We start from the raw sequence: 24940 nt of genomic DNA, 5'->3' as shown, positions 1-24940 counted from the left end.
GCTCGCGCGGGTGATCTTGGTAGACCTTGGTGGGAGTAGGTGCTCCACCAAGTATCGAGGTCCCAAACTGTTTAGGGCCTTATAAGTAAGCATTAAAACTTTGAAGTTGACACGGAATATGCCATTTTAAGGGCTGATGGTTCAGCCAGATCAGTTTTTACTTCATTGTGAAGGACTCCTTCAGTTGAGTGGTGTTGTATGAGGATATACAGACTTTCCACTCCCACAGCCTCCAAAGAAAGCTAAAAATTACTGTGGCACACCAGTCCCATAGTAGCAATACAGAGGTAGAGGCACTCATACAAATGGTGGCCAGGAATCATGAATTAAATACTTTTAGCCATAGGACACAAACACAATCCTTCTACTGGCACTGAACGAAACATATCAATGTGATTGCACAGTTCCAAACCACCTTTTTCTTATAAAATGTTTAAAAATTGTCTAATACAGGGTTAGAGTATTGAGTTCGGACTTTGGAGATCCAGGTGCCACCCTTTGCTGAACCAGGAAATTCACTGGTCAACCTCTCTTGACCTTTTTCATATGGTTGTTGTGAGTAGGCAGAATTCTAGGATGTGACAGCCAAAAGCAGAAATTGTCTGGGTGCTGCTTCTGACTGGCCAGGCTGCATGGGAGTCCATTAGCCTCTCAAATAACTGCACATCCTGTGTAGAATAATGGAGTTGGAAGTGGCCTATAGGGGTCCAAGCCCCTGCTCATTGCAGGAATCCAAATCAAAATAGATCTGACTGATGGTTGTTCAATCTCCCATTGAATGTCTCCAGCATTTGAGCACTTACCACCTCCAGAGGTAATTGGTTCCATTGTTATGCTGTTCTAACAGTTAAGAAGTTTTTTCTGATATTCAGCCTAAATCTGGCTTCCTGTAACTTAAGTCCATTATTATACATCCTGAACTTTGGGATGATGGAGAACAGATCCTGTCCCTCCTTGGTATGAAAAGAGCGATCATATCTCCCCTTAGTCTTCTTTTCTCAAACCTAAAAATGCCCCTTTCTTTCAGTATTTCCTCCCGGGGCTTGGTTTCCAGTCTACTGATCATCCTTGTTACCTTCCGTGGAACCCCCATGCAACCTGGCCACTTCCCAGTTTTCTCTTTGCTCTTCAGAGCTAAATCAGTGACAGGAAGACCACATGTAAATAATGAAACCTCCTCTGTAAACTTCTGTTTCTTGGCTATGTCTCGCAAATTCTGCCTGGGGAATTTCCAGCTAAATGCTGTGAGTTGCAGCCCAAAAGAAATGAAAGTCCAAAGATAAAGGGGAAAAAAGTGGGAGGGGGAAAAACCATATACACTGCCTCAGCTAAGGATGCAGATCTTTACTTATTTCTTCCTGGCAGGTGAAAACAAGAGATTTTTCCCTGCTGGGTAAGATTACAAGACTTCTTGTGGATTTTCCTGTTTCAGCACTTTTAAGAAAAATTCACTGAAGCGTTTTCGCATAAACTCCCCCCCCCCCCGGTACTTTGCACAGAACACCCTCTGTTTGGCAGATAAAGCCTTGCATTACCTATGGAAAACAAGGGTTTGGGGGGGGGGGAGGACTTTTTGTTAATGCTGTTGCTGACAGAAAAACATGCTTTTTTTGTTTGTTTGCTGCAGGAGCAAATAATGCCCTTCCCCCCCCTTTTGCCAGGTAAAGAATCCCCTTGACATTTAGTCCAGTCGTGTCCAACTCTATGGCACGGTGCTAATCCCCGTCTCCAAGTGGTAGAGCCAGCGTTTGTCCATAGACAGTTTCCGTGGCCATGTGGCCAGCTCAACTAGACATGCAGCGCCGTTACCTGCTCACCATGGTGGTACCTATTTATCTACTCACATTTACATGCTTCCAAACTGCTAGGTTGGCAGGAGCTGGAACAAGCAACGGGCGCTCACTCCATCTTGTGGATTCGATCTTATGACTGCTGGTCTTCTGACCTTGCAGCACAGAGGCTTCTGTGGTTTAACCCGCAGCAGCACCACGTCCAACAGGGTGCCTTCTTTTCTTGAGACACTTTTTGTCAAGGGAGAGAGAATGTGTGTTTATTGCATCTTTACCTTGAGCTCATTGTCAGAAAGAAAAGGATAAGCACACATTTGGGAGAACCTGACCAGTGCTGGGAGGCTTCTGCCTGCATTGGGGGGTCAGGCCAATAGTCCTTGCGCACTCAGCATGTGGCAAAAGCAGAACCACTGGAGCTGTCCCCCAGAGTGTTGTCACCTATATCATGCTGGGAGGCTTTCTGTCGACCTTGGCAGTGGCCAACTAGTGACGTTGTTCTTGCTTCAATGGCTTGGTTTCACTGCATATCAAGCAGGCAAGGTGCTGTCAACAGCAGCAGGAAGCCTCTCAACCTTGGCGGGTTAGTGGGCCAGCCGCTGATCCACTATAAAGCAGGATGTGAAAAACAGGTGGTTTCCACCCATGTTTGCAGATAACCTGCGGGTTATCTGAAATGTATAGTTCTGGCCTAATAAATAAAAATAGGCAAAGGTAGGATGAACAATATTTGTAAGAGAGAAACTGAATATGAAACATTGTGTGGTGTTCACCCCACACATGGCTCTTAATCTCTCCCTGCTATCGGTTCTTCTCAGTCATCTTCCCTCCCATCTAGGTAGTTACAATTTTACCATAACCAAACTGAAAAAAGAAATTGTTATTTAGTCGTTAAGTCATGTCTGACTCTTCGTGACCCCATGGACCAAAGCATGCCAGGCCCTCCTGTCTTCTACTGCTTCCCAGAGTTTGGTCAAATTCATGTTGGTTGCTTCGATGACAGTGTCCATCCATCTTGTCCTCTGTCGTCTCCTTCTCTTCTTGCCTTCACACTTTCCCAACATCAGGGTCTTTTCCAGGGAGCCTTCTCTTCTCATGAGATGGCCAAAGTATTGGAGCTTCAGCTTCAGGATCTGTCCTTCCAGTGAGCACTCAGGGTTGATTTCCTTCAGAACGGATAGGTTTATTCTCCTTGCATTCCAGGGGACTCTCAAGAGTCTCCTCCAGCACCACAATTCAAAAGCATCAATTTGAAGAAAAAGAAATACCACTAGCTATTTTGCTTTTTGTGATGGTCCATCAAGTCATGTCTGAGTAATGGTGATCCTTGCAATTGTCTCCTATTTTGACAAGAAGGTTAGGACAGGGATATTTTTAAGTAAGTAAGTAAGTAAGTAAGTAAGTAAGTAAGTAAGTAAGTAGGTAAGTAAGTAAGTAAGTAAGTAAGTAAGTAAGTAATTTTCTATTATGCTCAGATTAGATTAATCCTGTCCGTAGTAGAAAAGCAGCTAGGATGAATAATTTCAGGAGATACTCAGTAGGTAAAGAGTTAAATATGCCAGCCTTCCTTAAAATTCCTCCCCTTCTGCCCCATGTTTGCTTCAAACAGATGACGCAGATTTAGAAGTCATATATTTGCTGGAATAATGTGTAACTCCAGCTTTAGTGAGCTACATTGTTTTTCTGTGAATTACTTGTTTGTCTCAATCCGGTTGCTTAGCATACAATTGTCATGCTTGATTTTTTTAATCATCACAGCAAACCTGCATTTCTTTGCTTCTAACCGCTTGATATTTAGTTAGCATTTAGCTTGCAATAGATTAATAAAGCAATCCCCTTATTTCCGCTTTTTACTGCCATCTGCTGTACATCACCTCCTTAGAGAAATTAACTGCATTCCATATTAGAACTGCGAATGACAAATTTCTCATGTACGCAAGGCAGACAGAAAAATATTCCCTTTTGGATATAGCAATAGTCTCGTTTCAGTAATAATTACAATAAGGCAAGACATACAGGCGGCAAAAAGGAAAGGATAAAAGGAAAGTGTGTGCATAAACAAAGAAAACAGGGCCAAGTGAGGGAGATGATGTTGGGTTCCTTCCAACAGATTGATTGCTTTCAAGATTTAGATCTGGGTCTGGTCAGTGGCTGGCTAGGTGAGAGCTCAATCTGTGTCAACTTTAATTTCATCATGAAAGAAAACTGGAATAACAACAATTGCACAGGACTAATGACACAGTAGTTGGCCGGATAGCTCAGTGAGTTGGGTTCCTGGCTGAGGTCAGGAATTCACTTCCCCACTGTGCCTTGTCAGGAGAAGAGCCAGCCTGTGTAGCCCTGCCAAAGCTGCACGGCACCCACAGAAGAAGGGTCTGTGTGAGGGGGTTGCGGCCAGCGCTCTCCGTGGGTTATTTGTCTTCACCTCGCAGCACCCCAAGAGTGTGGGCTGAGCGCCTGCTCTGGGTTCATGGGAAGGCAGGGTGGAGGAAAGCCAAGGTGTTGCTGAGGAGTGGGTTGAAAGGGAATGGCTATAACATAGAAAAAAATTCTATTATATATTGTGGAGTAAGCCTATGGATCATGCCCCCCTCTACAGGTGCACCCGTGCAATACATAGATGCATAATATATGTGAGAGTAGGAGTAGAAGAGCCCATGGCTAGGAAAAATTCCTTCTGAGTACTACAATTTCCAGAAGCTAGCTAACATGGACACCTTGAATTGTTGTCCAAAAAGCTACTTCTTCATAGTGCTTCTGTTCTATCATCGTCATTAGTTAGCACTACAGGCCAGTTATTATTGTTCTTTGTTCGGGTCTCATGGCATAGTGGTTAAACTGCAATGTTGCAGTCAAGACTCTGCTCGCGACCTGAGTTCAATCCCAACGGGCTCAGGTATCCAGCTGAAAGATGGCTCCAACTTCCTTCCAAGGTCTGAATACCCAGCTCGCTGGGGTGGTGGTCAATGTGTAGCCTGCATAATTAAATTGTGAACCACCCAGAGAGTGCTTTAAGCACTATGCCTTAGTATATAAGCAGCAGACTTTGCTTTTGCTTTGTAATACAGTGGTGCCTCGGTTAACAACGATAATCCGTTCCAGGGAAATCGCCGTTAAGCGAAAACATCGTAAAGCAAAAAAAGAGCACTCATTGAAATGCATTGAAACCCGTTCAATGTGTTCCAATGGGGTAAAAACTCACTGTCCAGCGAAGATCCTCCATTCGGCAGCCATTTTCGCTGCCTGTATAGCGAGGAATCCGTCCCTAAACACAGCAGGGAGCCATTTTAATTACCCGGTGGCCATTTTGAAACCACCAATCAGCTGTTACAAAAACATCATTTTGTGAAGAATCGGTTCCCGAAGCAGGGAACCGATCATCGCAAAGCGAAATTCCCCCATTTAGACCATTGTTTTGCGATCGCAAAAAGATCATCGTTAAACGGATTTGTCATAATGCGGGGCAATCGTAAAACGAGGCACCACTGTATAGATCAGCCGTTATGCCCATGGTGCAGATAGATGGGGAAAACTGAGAGAAAATGCCTTGCTTAATACCATCAAATGTGTTTAATGTGGAGGTGAAAAGCGAAAGAGGGATCCTTATGGCCTGCTCTGTTTGCCAGTGCACTGGGGGACATCTCCATTTGTGTTGATAAAGTGAAGGAAATGTCAAAGAAGAATGAAGAAGAAGAAAAAATTAAAAACAAAAATGAAGTGAGGTTTTGGGTTTTTTCTTTTTTTAAAAAAAATGAAATCTTTTGACAAACTCATATTCCAACTGTGTACTAAACTCTCTTCCTGCCATAAAAGCACAAAACGCCCCAGGAAAGGTGTCCACTTCACTCTGCCATGTCTCCAATCAATACATCGTGGGTTTTTTTAATGCACTCTTGATCCCTGAACACTTGAAAATCATACATTGCACCAGCTCACCCTGAAAAAATCTTTGTGCTGTTACGGGAGGGAGAAAAAGCTTTGTTTTAGCTACCTCAAAGAGGATATAAAAAAATATTTTTTTTAAAAAAAAAACCCTAACAAACAGTTTGGAAAGTGTCCTTAAGACGGGGGGGGGGAATAAAACAGCCCGTTGTTTCAGCATATGGGAGCCTGGTGTGTGCGCGCAGCTGCATGTGTTTGCACTTAAAGATTAATATATGAAGATATTTTTATCTTTGCTTATTAATAGCAGCTGTTACTGGAGGAAACAAGCTGGCCTTCGCTAGTGTTCCGTTAATGAGTACCTTGGCATGAATGAAATGCAGCATGCTTGAGTCTAACGTTCTCCATATTGTGATGTCCTCTTTGTTCTATTTTGCTCTCCTCTCCATGCATACTCCTCTGTTCCCCCACCCACCCACTCCTTCACCCATGCTGAAACAGCCTCCCACTCTCTATCCATCAAGTCAATTCCTTTCCAACTCTGCCTTCAAAAGCCCAGGATGAATCTTCAGGATGAGTCCCTCCTCTGGACTTCTGAAGGCCTCAGTCACCTAATATTTTTATGTTGTCAGTTTGCCTTCTCCTTCCTGTCTCTGCAAATCATCGTCGTTGTCCTCCTTCCTTATCTTGTTCTGTATTTGAAAGCAACTGAATGAGCAAGTAAACAAATTGTTCTCCGTAAAGAGCAAAAGGAGACACTAGGGGTTATCTGTAACACCACCCAAGCCATAGGTGAAAGTTGTAAACCAGGGCTAAGGAAACTTGGCCCTATGGAATTTTGGGACTTCAGAAGCCCCAAACACCATGGCCATCAGTAAGGCATAAGGGGGATTACAGTCAAAAACTGTAGCATTCTCCAACCTTTATTACACTGTTGGCTAGTAATACTGGACAGTTCCCTCAAAAGAACCAAGCCACAGGATCATGGAAAAGCAAGATTACGAGGAACAATTCTCTGGCCAATTGGAATGAGGCAAAGCATTTTTTTCAAAGTTCTGCTTTTACAATAAAGAGGCAAAGCATTTAAAGGGGTGATGCTTTTATTAGCCACACAGTGGTTCTCTTGAGGACCTCTATACAGTGGACCCTTGACTTACAGACGGCTTGACTTACAGACTTTTTGAGTTACAGACTTCTCTGGCCGCAAAATTTAGGTTTGACTTGCAGACTGAGATTTGACTTACAGACCAGAAAAAAACCAAAATGGAACAAAAATGGCCTGTTACGGGATTAATCGGTTTTCAGTGCACTGTAGGTCAATGGAGACTTGACTTACAGACTTTTTGACTTGAGAACCGCCTTCCAATACGGATTAAGTTCTCAAGTCAAGACCCCACTGTATGTATTCTTTTCTCTAAAGGAATGAACCTGAAGGAGGCAGATAGCTTTAAATCAGGGGTGAGAGGTTCAGGAGCCACATATCCTCAATCTTAGACTGTCAAATGCTTCACCCACTACCATGACACCGCCCCCCCCCAAAAAAACATTCTTTTTTTAAAAAATTGGGTCTTCTGAACAAGCCCTTTGGTGGCCATTTGAAAAAGAAAGAGAGAAAAAGAAAATCAATAAAAATGAGGGATTCTGGGGCCCATTGAAATATGGCAAAATTGACCCCATGCTCCCTAGACGGAATGTTTTGAAATGACGCCCTCAAAAGTTTAATATTTTTCAGTTGTGAGAATCCCAGGTTCTGACACTGGGGAACTGCAAAATGTAGGCCACCTATCCCTACCTGAGATGTTTACAGATTTAATGAATCAGAGATGCTAAGTTCCTCAAATTGAGACTTAATCACTATATCAGTTATTATCAGTCTTCCATAAAGGGGTTTGAGTTTTTCAGGATGAATGTTTAGTTCAGGGGTTGTAATAGAGGAGTCTTAATACATATGCAAGGTCTGCACAGAAAAAGGATGTTCTTGCAATTAAATACCAGAAAAATAAAGGTCCGTAGTTGAATTTGTACTTCTATTCTATTCTGTGTCATTTGTAGGCCCCTTCCTCTTTCCCTCTTTTTTTCAACAAAAATATTCTTCCACCTTTTCTATTAGAATAAAAATTGAGAAGATAACAACTTATATAAAATAATGTAACTTTTACAGAATAATATGATGGATATAAAATGATCAGCAAAACTTGCAGTATTCATCTTCAGATCTGATGCTTTTTTTAAAAAACTGGCAGGCAAGAGCATGGATAGTGTTTTGAAACATAGAAAAACTGCAGTTTGTGTTGTGGTGAAATTTCCAAAATGAAAAATATAACATTTCAGAATTTAAATCTTGTTTTGACTGATGAAAAAAAATTATGGACCAAATTCAGTTGTCATTTTTAAATCTGAGTTCCCCCGGTGAATGAATGGGCTTTGTTAAAGCAACTGTAATGTAAGTTCCATTGATTCCCTGGCTGAAATCCTGTTTGCATAACTTATGGTGCTTAAGGCTGATGATCTCATCAGCCGAGACACCTTTTCGAAATTAATCCCACTTCTGTCCCATGGAACCCGCTGGATTAAAGTTCCCAACAATGAAAGAGATTCTGTGGAATGAGCCATGGATGCCTTGGGACAAATGTAGGAATGCATTTTAATTTTTTTGGAAAAATCATCCCAGTTGATGATATCATGTGCCTTATGTGGCATAAATTACATAAACAGGATTTCAGTAGCTCTATTCCATTTGGGAGTGTGAGGATCGCCCCACGTCACTCATGTCATTCATAGTCATGAGCTGATTTGCATGAGCCTATGAGAGGGTGGGAGAGGCGGAGTCAGCAGCTATAGGAAGGTTTGGTGGGAGAAGAAGGAGTCAGATAGAGATTGGGATAAGACCCAGATAGAGATAATGGCTGGTTAGTCAAAAGAGAAATACAAAGTGATAAGACTGGTTAAGAAAATAGGTAGAGAAGGTGGTAATGATTTTGCAAGAGAAAAGTATGTACCGAGAGAACTGTTAATGATTTACTTGTGTACAATATTTATCTGAAGAACTTCTGTTATTATTAAATCTGCTTCACTTCAATAAATAAGTTCTGTTTGTATTCACAAAACAAGTGTTCTGACAAACGTCATTTATATTGAGGATTGAGGTAATCCACTGGTGACAGCGAGAGGAAAACGCGACAAGAGCCTTCGTGAGGGCAAAACACGCAGTTGCCATAAGGGTGAACGCCACAGGGAGTAACAGTTGTGTTTAGCTGTACATATAGGTCATGAATATGAAATGTGCATGGGAGAAAGAATGGGTGTTAAGAGTTTCTGTTCTTCCATAAAAAATGATGCTTTAATAGGAAGAAAGATTTGATTATATTGTAGAATGGGCTTGTTTTGAACTCCAGATGACGGAACCCAGACCTTCTTCAACTAAACATCTTTTCTTTGTTTTTGGTTGTAATTTACTGTATAAATTCCTAGATTATAACACGGTACTCCTTAGATTTTCTATTCACAGCATAACATTGTCAAATTTCCATTCTGCTTAAGGTGAAAAATTAATGAACCATTCATTTCAGTTATTTCAAAACTAATACAAGTCTATTAGCAATGTAGTTGAAAGTCAAGGCAGTCGTATGTACAATTACCATTCAATGTTTGAGCAAAGCTCTTATTTTTCTGAAGAAAAGGATGGCAAGGTGGTGGTGACGGGAAGGTCATTAAAATGCTCTTTCAGGGAATTAAAAGTAAAGTTTAAAAGATTTTTAAAATAAATCAGTGCAAAGCTATGTCTCTTCCAGTCTAGTATTATATATTAGGCTTCATTGAGCACTGAGAAAACATGAATCTACAATGAAATAAGTTAGTGAAACACAGTAAAGTTGTTTCTATTTCAATTGATCAATAAAATGTAAGGAGTTTGCAATCTGATGATGCTGGTTTCCTATAACAATCCTGGGGAATGTATGTTTTGCCCCAAGCCAATGGTGTCATGGAACACAGGATTCTATTATGCCTTCTATGCTGTGTTTTTAAATCACCTGCGTGAAGACCAGGGATGTTGGCATTGTGACAAACCCAGACCTACTGGGATATGCCACAGTTTCACTAAGCTGCCACCAACCATTCCCTGTAAGGAGTCACACAGACCAGGGATGGATTTTTAACAAACAAAGGAATAAGGTTTATTTAAAGAACACACAGGGAAAATAAAATGATCAAGTGAATAAGATACAGTAACGTGGCTTAGTCTCAATCATACATACACACAGTTTGGTTCACACAGAACACTTAACTTGAAGCACAGACCCTGAACCTATCAGTTCTGGCTAACCATACAGACACCTGAACCTATCAGGTTGGTACTGACTGACACACAGTAGTACCCTGTCTGACACACAGACTCTCACTCAAGCTTCTTCTCTCAGCTCTTCTCCCAGCTTCTAAACTTCTCCACACAGGATCCCCATATATATACAGTACAGCCCCTCCTCCTGATGTCCCGCCTTCCACTCCCCATAGGATGGAACTTTCCCTCCAAACCCATGACAGACAGGTAACATCAGTGCTGTATGTAACACCTCCCCTCTTTATAAGTTGTTTTGTAGGGGGAAAGCTAAGGTGCTTTTCTCAAAAAAACAACCTGGATCCAAAACATACAAAACCAGTTATACATTAACATACAATACCATACTTACTTATACTTACACTAGGATAACCATATCAATTAGGCATCTAAACATTTACCATTTACAATACATCAAGTTACCTTTATTCATACAAACCAAACATGTTTAATAAACAAGTACATTTAACCTTTGGTCACCAAAATATATACATAGTCCATGTTCCTTCGCCGTCTTCAATCTTCAGGTCTTCTTGACAAGGCGTCAGCAACACAGTTCACTGACCCTCTGACCACCTTCACTTCAAAGTCATAGTCTTGCAGCTTTAAAGCCCACCTCATAAGTTTACTATTGTGGGTTTTCATTGTCTTTAACCATTGCAGTGGTGAATGGTCAGTGCACAGAATAAAATGTCTTCCCCAGATGTAAGGCTTGGCCTTCTGGATCGCGTAGACTATGGCCAGGCACTCCTTTTCCACGGTTGCCAAATGTCTCTCACCTTTCTGGAGTTTCCCACTCAGGTAGGACACTGGATGCTGGTCACCATTTTCATCCTCCTGGCAAAGAACTGCTCCTACCCCGCTGTTAGACGCATCGGTGTAGATGATGAACTCCCGGTCGAAGTCTGGAGCACGCAGCACTGGATAGTTGATGAGCGCCCGCTTCAACCTCTGGAACGCCTCCTCACAGTCGCTGGTCCACGGGATGCGGTCATCAGCCTTCTTCCTCGTCAGATCGGTCAGCGGAGCCGCAATCTCGCTAAACCTCGGGATGAACTTTCTGTAGTAGCCCACCAACCCAAGAAATGATTTGACTTTTTTCTTGGTGTTGGGTCTGGGCCAATCACGAACTGCTTCTAACTTAGCCTCTAGGGGTTTGATCACTCCTCCCCCTACTATGTGACCCAAGTATTTTATTTCTGGGCTACCCAGCTGACACTTGCTCTCTTTGCAGGGCCTAGGCCAAAGCACTCCCTCCCCTGGGTCAAAGTGCCTCTCCCTGCCTTCCTGGTCATCCCAAGCTTTCTTTCTGACCTTTTGAGCTTGCAGGGTCTCTGCTGCTAGCTCTAGGTTTCTCTTTAGGTCATTCATCAAGGTGTCTATGTATGTCACAACGTCTTGTGGGTCATCCTGGGTGATCTGCTCCCAATTTTGTTTGATCAAATCAAGGGGCCCTTTCACCCTCCTCCCAAATAAAAGTTCAAACGGACTGAACCCGGTACTGGCTTGTGGCACTGATCGATAAGCAAACAAAAGGGATTGCAGCTTCTGGTCCCAATTGTTTGGATTCTCTGCCAAGTAAGCCCTAATCATGCGCATTAGAGTCCCATTGAACTTCTCAGTTAACCCATTACTTTCAGGGTGATAGGCAGTGGTTTCCTTGTGCTTAATTCCACAGATTTGCCATAAGCGTTTCATGAGCTTCGATGTGAACGATGCGCCCAAATCTGTGATTATTTCTGAGGCAAATCCCATCCTGGACATATACCCCACCAAGGCATCTGCCACTGTGTTGGTTTCAATGTTAGTCAAGGGTATGGCTTCAGGGTACCTCGTGGCATGGTCCACAATGGTGAGAATGAACCTGTTCCCCCTCTTTGTGGCCTTGGGCAAAGGTCCCACAATATCCACCCCTATGCATTTGAACGGAGTGTCAATCACAGGCAAAGGGCACAACTTCACTTTGGTCCTGTCGCGGTTATTCCCCTGCCTTTGACACACATCACATTGTTTACATAATTCTTTGATCTGCTTCCCTATTTCAGGCCAGTAAAAATTCTGTGTGATTCTCTGCTGTGTTTTGTTCACCCCTAAGTGCGCAGCAAACATGTCAGAGTGCCCCCTTTGTAAGATCATGGGGCGATACTTTTCAGGTACTACTAGCTGACTTCTGATCCCATCTCCCCCTTTTGAGATATTCCTCAGGGTCTCTCTATACAAAATTCCCTTTTTCTCATGAAATCTCACTGGGGTTTCAGGTGTTAGCTGGGCGTCTGTCACCTGTTCAAAACATTTTTGGAGAGTGGCGTCTGCCTTTTGCTCTTGGCCAAATCTGCTGTCTGTGGTTAAGGTTTCCACCACAGCTTCGGAACTCCCCCCACCTGCTTCCGTCTCGGGCTCATCATTACCCCCCTGAACTGTCCCCGTGGTGGCTTGTGAACGTGTAATCACTAGCACCCGTTTCACATGTTCAGCCAGGTCATTTCCCACGAGCACGGCTGCTGGCAGAGTCGATGAAATCGCTAGCCGCCAAACTCCCCTCCAGCCTTGAAAGTTCATAGGTACCTCAGCTACTGGCAGCGAGATCACCTGTCCCTCAATCCCTGCCACCTTTATGCTCTCATTCGGGATTATATACTCCCTAGGAATAATATCTGGATGGCACAGGGTCACCTGGGAACAAGTATCCCTTAACCCCCGATACTGATGGTCAAGCATTCCTACGTCCACCCCTGCTGTTTCAAACAACTGAGAATCTGTTCTCACAAGTAAGCAGCGCTTGACCTCCACAAGAGGACCATTTTCCTCAGCCTGATCAGCAGATGTCACTGTTCCAGATTGAGTAGCCATGGCAACAGGCTCCCTCAGTGACAAGGAGCTTTGCTCTTTCTGGACACAGAACACAGCTTTTGGCTTGGTTCCACTCGAATCATGAGGCACATTTCCTTTTAGCTGCTTTAATTTCTCACACTCTGAGATTAGATGGCCCTTTCCCTGACAGAAATAACATTTTCTGCTATATTTTGAGTCTTTCTCATCTTGTTTTGGTTTTCCCTCCAAAATCTGAGGTCTTGGTTTCATGTCTGAGGGCTTCCCTTCACCATGGGCCCCTCCCCCTTGCTGGTTTCTTCCTGGTCCCTGAGAGTACTTGCTGTAGGTGTCTTTAGGTTTTCCTACAGATTTCTCCTCCTCACCTAAGGGCTTTCTTATCTGGTAAATAAAATCTGTGATCTCGGCTGCTTCTGCCACAGATTTTGGTTTCCTTTCCCTCACCTGGAACTTCAGTTCCCCATGCAGGACTGAATAGAACTGTTCCAGCGCTATCAAGTCTTTGAGCTGCTGAAAGGTCTCTGTTCCCTCCTGAGATAGCCATTTCTCTAGCAGCCTCACCAGTTGGGCCCCCACTTGGGTAAAAGTCTGCTCTGGTTTCTTGGTGAGTGACCTGAATCTTTGCCTCAGCTGTTCCGCATTTATCCCATGTCTGGCAAACACCAGTTTTTTAAACTCTGCGAAATCTTTTAGTAATTCCTCTGGTATCTCTGCATAGACTTCTGCCAGGCTGCCACTGATTAAAGATCGCATAATGGTCATCTTCTCAGTTTCCCTTACTGAGAAGTCCACAAACGCTCTTTCCACGAGGGAAAAGAACACCTCAGGGCAATCTCCCTTATGGTACACAGGGAATTTCTTCAGGTCAGTTTTAGACAATTGGCCCCCCTCAGAATCTCTATTGTTATTATTGTTCTGATTCATCAGTTCCAATTTTCTTAACTCAAATGCCATTTTCTCTCTCTCCAATTCCATTTCAAATTGTCTTTCCATTTGCCTCATCCTCAATTCATGCTGTTGGGCTATGAGCATTTTCCTGAGCTCTGGGTTCTGTTCTCCCGTGCTGTCCCCCTGCACTGAGCCAAATTCATCCTCAGAACCTTGGTCTACCTGGGGGTCTTTCACTTCACCCATTTCTGCCATTTGGCTTCGAGTCAAGGGCATAATCCCCCCCCCAGAACAGGCTGCTTTCAAAAGTCAAGCCTCAAAATAAAGCGACCACTTTTTTTTTCTCTTTTTTTGCCTCAGAACCAGCCTTCTATAGATTGCTGCTGTTCTTCAGCACTAACTTGCAACTGTTGCAAGCCAGAGTCTACCCCCCTCTGCTAGGCCTCTCAGCAGGCAGGCTAGATCACTGCTACTTCACACAGTTTTGCCTCAGCCTTTTTCCCGCCAAAACAGGTTGCCTCAGAGCTCCCTAATCTAGTCCCCAATTGGCACGTTCTTCCACTAGCGCACCTCCCCGTGAGGTACGCCTAGAAGATTACCTACGCGCCCTCAGATTGTCCCTGACTAGACCCCCCCTTGCTCTGGGCACACTTGCCAAGGCTTTGCTGGACCACTGGACAACTGGACCAGTCGTATCCCACACGCTGGACACCAATCAATGTGACAAACCCAGACCTACTGGGATATGCCACAGTTTCACTAAGCTGCCACCAACCATTCCCTGTAAGGAGTCACACAGACCAGGGATGGATTTTTAACAAACAAAGGAATAAGGTTTATTTAAAGAACACATAGGGAAAATAAAATGATCAAGTGAATAAGATACAGTAACGTGGCTTAGTCTCAATCATACATACACACAGTTTGGTTCACACAGAACACTTAACTTGAAGCACAGACCCTGAACCTATCAGTTCTGGCTAACCATACAGACACCTGAACCTATCAGGTTGGTACTGACTGACACACAGTAGTACCCTGTCTGACACACAGACTCTCACTCAAGCTTCTTCTCTCAGCTCTTCTCCCAGCTTCTAAACTTCTCCACACAGGATCCCCATATATATACAGTACAGCCCCTCCTCCTGATGTCCCGCCTTCCACTCCCCATAGGATGGAACTTTCCCTCCAAACCCATGACAGACAGGTAACATCAGTGCTGTATGTAACAGGCATGTCTTTAGTTCTGAGTCTCAAGTCTGAGTCTTTTGCGCAAAGTCTTGAGTCCCAAGCTCCAATTTTGAGTGTCTATTACAAACAAGCTTTTTCCCCCAGAAAAAAAAAGGGGATGGATGGGTGGACTCCGAGTCACAAGTTGCGTTGAAGTAATTGAATCTTAGTTGAGTCTCAGATAAGCCTTAATCTGACTTGACAGCGAGTCCCACAACTTGAGTTCCCATCGCCAGTGAGGACCAGAGTTCTACATGACCTCTTTGGGATGCATCATTCTGGTATCAGGGTTGAAATGTCCTCAATACAGTGATCATCTTCAACTTTGTCTCCCTCTCATCTGAATCCGGTGAAACAGTGGAGACAGTGAAACACTCTTAAGAGGATGTCTGGATTCTGCAAGAGGCTGGAGGAGGGTTCAAAAACAAAAATGAATTGCATTTTTTAAAAAATGAAATCCAGTCTAAAGGAGAGAGACAGTCTCAAGGCATAGAAAAAAATGAACGTATTCTCTAAAAGAGCCCAACATATTCTAGTGAATTAAATGTTTGTGGCCTTTTTCAGGGGCTCTTGTCCTTTTCTCCTCTTTGAGAGCCCCTGAAGAAGACCACAATTTTGTTTTATTTTTTTCTCTACATCGTGAGGCTGTCTCTCCATTAAAATGGATGAGAGCTCAGCCAAGAGGAGATGAAAATATTGTTGGTGGATGACACAACATTCTTGAAATTCAGCATTTGGTGTTACGGAGAGGATTGCCAGTGTGATTTACCAGTTAAAATGTTGGACTAGGATTTCAGTGATTCCCAGCTCAGCCATGAAACTCAATGAATTATTTTGGACCTGTCATTTCCATTCTTTCTTCCTACCTCCTTGTTCCTATGCTCTCTCTGGGATATTATGAGGGTAAATGGAAATGAGGAGAGCTGTAAACCCACTGAAGGAAAAACAAAACATATATGCGACTAAAAAGAAAAATGGTGTTGTACCTTGTCTTTAGACCAGTGGTTCCTGACTTCTTTGGAGTCACAACTCCCTTTAAAATAGCCAAGTAACCTGCAATCCCTTGCCACATTTACATAAAAAAGCATTTTTCATGGGGTAAAGCAAGCAGAAAGTAGAGGCTTCTTTCTCCCCCAAAGGGCTTGTTTCTCATACATACACATATAGGCTTTGTGTATCCAGCTTCGAAAGAGCAAGGAAGAAATTAATAAACAAGGGCTACAACTCATATCATGTGACCTGTGTCCACTCAGAAAACACTTCTCATCCCCTCTTGGGGGTTACGTCCCCCAGATTGGGAAACACTGCTTTAGTGCCACATCTATGGAATGAAAATGTCTGCCACCATTTTAGGGTGGTGTGTCAGCTGTGACCCCTATTGGGTAGAAACAGTATTGACATAGTTATCCCTCCACTCAAAATATCCACATTTTATTATTAAGTCTGGGCTTTCATTTCAGAATGAAGGGGGAAAAAATTAACTGAACGAGTCCAATGGGACAACAAAACTGATTTCAGCCATGTTTCCTATCCACCTCCCTTTATTGTTGTTGTGTTCAATAATTGTATAAGTCAAACACAGGGACTCAGCAAAAAAGTGGTCTTAGTATTATCACTTGCTAAATTGCTCTTCCCTCTTTTTTCTTCTTTTTTCTTTTCTCTTCTTGAAGATGGAAGCTATAAACAGCATCGATCAAATCTCACTTCTCTATTAGTCCAGCCTATTTCTGCAATGTTGGCCAGAAAACTGCTCTCTTCCCCAGAGAAAGGTGGTGAAAATGAAGCCTGCCAACCTTTGGAATTGTCTGCTGAAGGTAACACCTTCTTCTTTCATCTTCCGTTTCCCTAAAAGATGATATTTTAAATCAATCAATAAATAATTGAAGCTTCTTTATGCCCACTAAATATATTTGGTGTAATGGTGTATAATGGGGGTGCTTTGACCCATTGCAAGGATATTCTTTTGGCAGTGGTTTGAGGCAACGCATAAGCATATCTATTGTGCTCCTGAGGAGGTGAGCAGTGAGAGAGAGCGAGAGAGCAGAATGTTGTGAAGTACCACAGATGTGAAGAGCAGTTTTAATTTTTTTTTAAAAAGAGTTTCATGTAGCAGTTAAAAAAAATACAGCCTCACATGGCTGTCAAGTCATAACTTATTAGTGTCCGCAGTCTGCCAAGATCCAGCTGACAGAAGTCAGATATCAGAAGTATCGCATCTCTGAGAGTAAGGCATTAGAGTCTAATTTGTGCTATTGACTGAAAAATCCCTCTGAATCACCCAAGAGAAGCTTCTGCATCTCTGGTAGAGTTTTTTAGGCCTTGCTGGAGAACCCAAGATTATCAGGGAAGAGTTTAAGATACCACAGGAAACTTCAGGCAGTGGTGTGGCTTTGTTGGTCTTGCTTTTTTTGTCCCACTCCCAGTGTTTCTACTTAAATTTCTGAACCAATATCTGTGTTCATTGCTGCTTTCCTTTCTTTCTCACTGGAAGAAACAGAGTGAGATCCCACTTTCTCCTTCTTTGCATGCATGAAAAGTATAAGGAGCTATGTTTCACTATGGTGGAAATGCTTTCTGATAACAAATACATGTGGTTTGTGTAAGGTCTGAAGGGCATTCTGCTCTGAATGTGCAAGCAGAACAATAGGTAAGTTCCTTGATCAGATTCCAATGGTGTGCCTCTGCTGGATCCCATTGTTTCTACCAGATCAGACCTTCTCTTCTTCTGGAAGTCCCCATGCACACTAAAGTGGGGATCTAGATGGTGGGGAAAACCTGTTGAGTCGTTTATTTGGCTCCCTGGAGTACTGTGAAAGTAATGAGAAGGGAAGAATATCCAGTTAAAATAGTGTTGGGTGTCAAAGCATATACAGTGGTGCCTCACTAGACGATGATAATCAGTTCCACTGAAGTAGCTGTTTAGCGAAATCGTTGTCTAGCAAAAAGCATTTCCCTATTGGAATGCATTGAAACCTGTTTAATGTGTTCCAATGGGGAAGAATCGTTGTTGTCCAGCGAAGATCGGCCATAGGAAAGCTGCTTTGCAAACTGCCGATAAGCTGTTTAAATCGCTGTCTTGCGAAGCTTAGGTCCCGAAAACACCCGTTTTGTGAGCGCGGAGGGAGCTGTCAAAATTTTCTAGTGAAAATTGGTTTGCGAAGCAGGGACCAAACATTGTCCAGCGAAATTCCCCCATAGGAATCACTGTTTCGCGAATCGCTATAGCGATCGCAAAAATTCAGTGTCTAGCGGGAAAACTGTCATGTGGGGTAACTGTCTAGCGAGGCACCACTGTATTTTGATTGTAGCCATGTTTCTTCTCCATTTACGCCATTTAGGCTTAAGAAACTCAGGGATTTTCAAATCCTGCAAGATCCCTGGCTTCCAGCTGAATGTGAGGCAAAGAGCTCCCCCCCCCCATTTATTAATTTGTGAAAAATATCTGGTTCCCTATTCCTTTGAGGAGACAGAAGAAGCAGAGAAGGACTGACTGATTAATTTTTTGAAGGCCATCTTCAGCTCCATATTCTTAAATAAATCCGCAGGATATTCCTTAGCAGCTGACTGTGTGGGATGGTTTATATTTTGTTGCTTGTAAATCTGTTTTAGTAATACTTTTACGTGACATTTTTAATGTCCTTTCTAGGAGAAAGGTGGGGCAAACAACAAACAATTGGGGGCATATTGCAAATGATGCACATTGTATGCAACTGGTGAGGTGAAAAATATTGTAGTCCTTGTCCTTTAAAACTTTTAAGTTTTTATTGGGAGTTTCAGTGATATAATAAAAGCCTGTCTTTGACCCCTGCCATTTTATTCCTCCCCAGCACTATCCTCCCCCTGTTCTAATAGCCCAGTACATTTATTTACAAGTAATTCTCTACCATCAGGACCATTCAGGTTTACAATGTCTTGATGGAACAGAGGTGGGCAGAATGGCAATTGTGCAAACACAGTGCAGTTGTCTGTGGGCAGTCCATCCTATGCTTGGTTGTACCCTTGTCGTGGAACCAATCTTTCAACCATTCACATGCCTGGTTAACAAACAAACAATCCACAAAAAGTCATTGCATGATTGCCTTTATGCACCGTAATACTAACAGGATTCTGGCCACAGAGAAAGACAATGTGGATCATAACTGCTGGATAACTCAGTGGTTTAAGGCAGTGATCCCCAACCTTGGGCCTCCAGATGTTCTTGGACTGCAACTCCCAGAAGCTTTCACCACCACATCTGCTGGCCAGGATTTCTGGGAGTTGAAGTCCAACAACATCTGGAGATCCAAGGTTGGGGACCACTGGCTTAAGGTATCTGGCGGCAGAGCCAGAGGTATGGAGTTCAATTCCCAAGTGATGGGACTTGATGGTGCATAAGGTCCCTTCCAGCTCTGCAGTTTTAAGATGGTGGTCTAACTTTCATAATCCTTATCTGCCTAGGTCACTGACCTGCATTATCTTGGTCTAGGATCTCACCTTCCACCAACTGTACAGTATTTTCTCATTTGTGGCCAGATCTATGGGGTCTTCCCTTTCATTCCTCAGCTATGCCAAAGAACATATTGCACAAGAGAGTTTACAGTACACTCAGCATCCTCCCTGCAACAATTGATTTTCAATTAACTTTCCTCATAGACTGTTTGATACACTGCTAAGCAAGAATTAATTTTGCAGTGATAAATACTCTATATTAATGATGTGGCAAGGAATATTTTCTTGCCTTGTTTTCCTGCTATATTTATAGGGTCCATTTTGGATGGCACATTCTTCTTCTGTGTTTTAAAAATCACTTCAAGTATATTCATATTATACATTCTTTTCAGATATCAGTCAAAGTAGGGACCACTTTCTCAAATGAAAAGACATAAGGAAAACTAGAAGCAAAACTTTCCATTTCCAACCATGTAAAAAGCCCTTTAGATGTATGAGTTCGAGTTGGCTAGCCTATTAGTCTGTGTTTGATTTTCAGTACCAGACACTGATATACTTTCAACAATAAACTGGCAGATATAATAAGCATATGTAACATTATTTGTCTATCTGAAAAGATGGGAGAGAGATTGTTATTAAGACAGGATTCACTTGTAACAAACGGATAAATAATGAGATCCTGGTATGACTAACAGGATAGCATGATAGATGTTCAAAGAGGCTAATTTCTATCCTTGCTCAGCCATTAAACTTAGGAAGAATCAAGTACATTTCTAAGATGAAGATGAATGTAATGGCCAGAATCCTGCAGTTTACATTCCCTGGTGTTAAGTCCATCGGCATAAATCAGAGTGGTGAATTGCCACTAAGGAAGTAAGGGGTTGTATTTCCTGTTACATAGCTGTCACGCAATGTGCTGTGAGACAGGAAATACAAGTGCCAACTTTTTAACAAAGTGCTTAAATGGGCCTAACACTGGTATAATTATTCAGTGGAATTCTGGCTGTTGGGTTAAAAGTATAGAGTTGGATTTTGGGCAATTGTTTCAGCTGTAAATACCAGCTGGCAGTGAATGAACTGAGAGAGTCTTGGGCAAAATTCCCCCGGGGTGACCTCTCCTCTGTTAGTGGGTCCTCCTCAGCTTTCCTAGCTATGACAAAAGTGTTTGGAGCAATACTTTATTTTATTTTATTTTATTTAACTTTTATGCCACCCACTCTATCCAAAGGTCTCTGGGCGGCTTACAACAATTAAATACAATTAAAATACAATAAAATGATAAAACAATTAAAATACGATTAAAATAGATACTCTAAAAATCGCCACCAGGACCCACAGCTGGTATTATTTCAATTAAAAGCCTTCTGGAACAGAAAGGTTTTGACCTGGCGCCAAAATGTCATCAGCGTCAGCGCCAGACGAATCTCAGTCGGGAGGGCATTCCATAGTCTGGGGGCAGCTGCTGAAAAGGCCCTTTGTCTACAAGCCATCCCTCTTACCTCCTTAAGGGACAATTTTGTAACGGCCTCCTTCTACCTCACCAAGGAAGGTCGCTACGTCACTCCACTGTTACTCTTCTGGTAGTCTGCCACCAACCATCCCCTGCAATAAGTATCTTCAGGCCGGAATGGATTTCAAACAAAATAACTAAAGTTTATTGATTGGTACATTAAGATTGGTATAACAAATAAATCAGGTAATCACATAAAGAAAGGCTCTAGCTCACACAGACTCATATCTCCACACAATCTGATCACTATCTCATCTCAACACTCACAGATCCTGATCTGCCCCTCACACACATTCACACCCCTATATATCCCAGCTCCTCCCCCTGATGTCCCGCCTTCCGACAACCATTGGATGTTAACACTCCAGCCTAAACCTTGAAGGACAGGTGACATCATAGCTGTTTGTAACAGGCTCTTTCAAAAGGGTCCCCTGGCTAGATCTTAACTTCCGGGTAGGCTCATATGGAAGGAGGCGGTCCTTCAGGTATCCAGGGCCCAAGCCGTTGAGTGGCTGGGTTTAGACACATGTCAGACACCGATGGAGTTTTCTGAGCCAAGCTGTTCCCTCACACAAAAGCTAAAAGTGTATATAAAAAGCACATAAATACTAAACCTTTGGGCATAGCAGGTAAGATTTCTAACTTTCTGAGTTTCAACAGAAGCTCCTCCCCTCAGTCATACTACAACTCCGGGCAAAATCTTCTTGGGTAACCTTTGGCCGGCATAATTCAGCTTGGGTATTGAAAATATTTAATTTACATTAATTAAGAGCTTCCTATCCCTTCTTTTAGGTTCTGAGGCTTCATGTGTCTCTGTTTTGCTCTGGGGAAGCCTTGGAATTGGGTGAAGTCTTTAAAAGGCTAAAATCTCTTCTGGATCACCACCAGCAATTCTGATCCTGGCATGCGTGATTTGGGCAATCAAAGTCTCCTTTCACCTCAGTGCAAAAGGGAGCCCTAGGAAGCCTCAGAACCTAAAACAATCAGATAGGAAGTTTTAGTTACCATTAAGTTATATATTTCCAGTGTCCCATCTGGGTTGTGTCAGCACGTAGTTGCACAACAGGATTTTACTCATGGAATATGAAGTAAAAGTCATTTCACTTTCAAAAAGATGAGATGGCAGAGTACTGCTCTTTAGGAAATATAAATCTAGAGACTCCTTTAGCACATAGCAATGGTCTGTGACTTGGCTTAATGCCAAACTCTCTTTACAACTCAGAAGATTAAATCAGTATTTGAGGAAAAGTCAGCTGAAGATGGATGTTTTCCATCTCCACAATGACACACAACCTGTCCATGTTGGCATATAGATCATTATATGGATCACTGGTGGCATTGTTCAGTTCAGAAAAAAAAAGACCACATCCAGACATATTTCTACTTGGAATGATCCATCCTTCCTCTTTAAGAGTTCACCCTAATGTTTTCCCTCCATCCTGAAGCTGTCCTCTGCTGCTGTTGCTGCTGCCTCCTTAATTGTGAGTAAACCAAGTAAAAGTACTCACATGTAAATCTGGTAAACCTTGCTTGCTAGTAAACTGGGTAAATTGTCATCATGGCAACTCACTGGGGGTAAAACCATGCCTTAAATATCTTACTTACCTTGAAACCCATATTAGGATCATTATAAGTCAGTTCCGACTTAACGGTGTATAACAAGAGACCCAAGCTGCTGACAGCATCCATAGGGTGTTATAGTAGACAGACACACAGACCCTTGGTCAAACTGTAAGTAAAGGACAAAGTATTGTGTAGATGTTGCTGTGAATGTCTGCCAAATGGCATCAGATGAAATATAAATTGATACAACCATAATAGTTGACAATTGTCCACTTGTGATTGATTAGCAATGATCTTCACAATTCATTATTTTACAGGCAAACATTTCTAAGCTGCAAGGCATGCCCTTCCTAGCCTAGATTATTACTGTATGCATTTGTACATGTTTGTTCAATGCAATGCAATGCACAGAGTCTCCAGTGTACACAATAGTTGACCTGAAGCTTGCTATTCTCCTGGGCATTCAAATTGGAGTGCTCTGTATATGATGGGTTCCCAAGCCCAAGACGATTTCACTCAGTGCAGCAGAAAATAATAGGCAGGAATATCTAATTCCATGTCACCATCATTTTTGGTGAGTCAAATATAATCAATTATCTTTGAAGAAAGGACCATTGAGAGCCCACGCAACTGGGAGTTAAGCAACCAACATTAATACTTTGTACAGAAAGTGTAACAGAATGTGTAGGATTCACTGTTTGCATGAAACACACATGTGACTTGCAACAGTTTCAACTCTATGGAGACTTAGAGGTCATATATGACTTGTAGCTATTCCTATGTCATTTGTGTCCTTACTGCTAACACTGTACCAATGCATCTATTCACTGGCCTGTGTTCAGCAGGGGCTGGGGGACATAGGTTTCAGACATTAGCTGTCTAATGGCTTGTGGTTTTGAAGTTAAGAGGCTCAGGAAGATGGAACTAAACTAGAACTATTAACAATAACAGTAATCCCTTTCTGTTCGTTTAGTCGTGAAGTAGCTTTATGGCTTAGATAAAGTTTAGAGAATATTTCAAGCTGCATTAAGCTAAAGTCTCCCTGTCACTTTCCAAAGCAAGGGATAGAAAGAGATAAAGTTGTCAAGACCTTTAAAGTCTTTCAACGGACATCTAATGTTAGAAAGTGAGATTTGTTGTCAAGACTGTTTAAGGGAAATTAAATTTTACCTTTTCGCCATACCCCATTGGGAGCTCTTTGGGCCTTTTGTTAGGCACAGTAAGCCTTTAAACCAAGGAACGTTACTGTACAGTACCTCTATTCATTTTATTATCTGATTTCAGAAGATGCTGGTTGCCCCTGAAGACCATTTTCTTCCATTATTATCCATTTATGGATGGAACATCAAAGTCTTTTGTGACATCAGGATGTGTGCCAGAATCTTATTGGTCAGGAATTCTAGCACAAGGGCAGTGGCATAAACCAAAACAGAAAATTGTCGCTAGTTAGGAAATTGCTTCATTGATCACCTTTTTTATCATTAACATTAGCACAGTATACAAACAGAAGAAAAAAATATAAAACTACACATATCGTAACACAACTAGTATATATATATGGACCAGTAGACAGCCTTCACCTTTCAATAATGTAAAGTTAAAAAGACTTTCCATATTTCAACAAACTTAACTCTCTTTTAACAGTCCCTTCTAAAATTCTATATCCAATGTCAACTCATCATTAGTTGCAATTTATACTATTCCGTTAGTTGAAATGTATGAATACTTTCCAATTTCCAATTTCTCACGAGTTTCCAATTTTTCACAATCAGTAATCTGGCCACCGTTACCATACGCATGATGAACTCTGTTTTTACCCATTCACACCATTCTTCTTGGAAAAAAAAAGCAATAATGAAATTTTGGGGAAAGTTCTATTATTATTCACACTCCAACCACATATGGAAAATAGGTACCTACATCTTCCCCATGTGTGCAACATATGCTGGAGTATCTGGAATCCATAATACTTGATCTCACAGTTGTCAAATACCATCTCTATATTAATTTATCAGGTGCTGTGATCAAATTTCTGTTTATACCCAATAAATCAGAGTGCCTGATTTAACCAGGTGATCTGTCATACAAATGTGTGAACTGGCCCTTGGTCTGAATGTTGATGTGTATGGTACAGAGCAGTTTTGACATCAGATTTCAGTTTCCGAACACTGTGGCTTGAGAAAGTGGACATCTTGCTCCTTTCATTCCATCTGCATGAAAAGCCCTCTTTCTCTTAGCTGACCACTGCTTGCAGCAGAACTTGACTTTGGTAACTGCTGCTTCTGCAATCATTTTTAAATCTGAAATGACATCCATGTGCCAAACACAAGCTGATGATGCATACATTTCTGTATTAGGGAGAAGGCCAGGGGAATAGTAGACATAAGTTAAATATGCCAGTCTTGTTATGAAACAGGAAATGGTAATTCAGGAAGGGTGGTGGAGGATATAAACCTGACTGCAGCTTTCTTCAAAATACTGATGCCT

General features: G+C 42.2%; 1 protein-coding gene across 2 annotated transcripts in view; it reads left to right on the top strand.

The window, feature by feature from the left end:
- The window catches only part of NAALADL2 (N-acetylated alpha-linked acidic dipeptidase like 2), a 988342-nt gene that overhangs the window by 720129 nt on the left and 243273 nt on the right, over nt 1-24940 (top strand). For both annotated transcript variants that reach the window (XM_078389637.1, XM_072996217.2), the window contains one exon: nt 16623-16766. In XM_078389637.1, the coding sequence (XP_078245763.1) occupies nt 16623-16766 (144 nt within the window). The remainder of the gene's footprint in view (nt 1-16622; nt 16767-24940) is intronic.

This window comes from Pogona vitticeps, chromosome 3 (genome assembly GCF_051106095.1).
Source record: "Pogona vitticeps strain Pit_001003342236 chromosome 3, PviZW2.1, whole genome shotgun sequence".
In the NCBI taxonomy this organism is placed as follows: Eukaryota; Metazoa; Chordata; class Lepidosauria; order Squamata; family Agamidae; genus Pogona; species Pogona vitticeps.
Note: the sequence above shows the minus strand (reverse complement) of the source record. Positions and strands in the feature narration are given on the sequence as shown.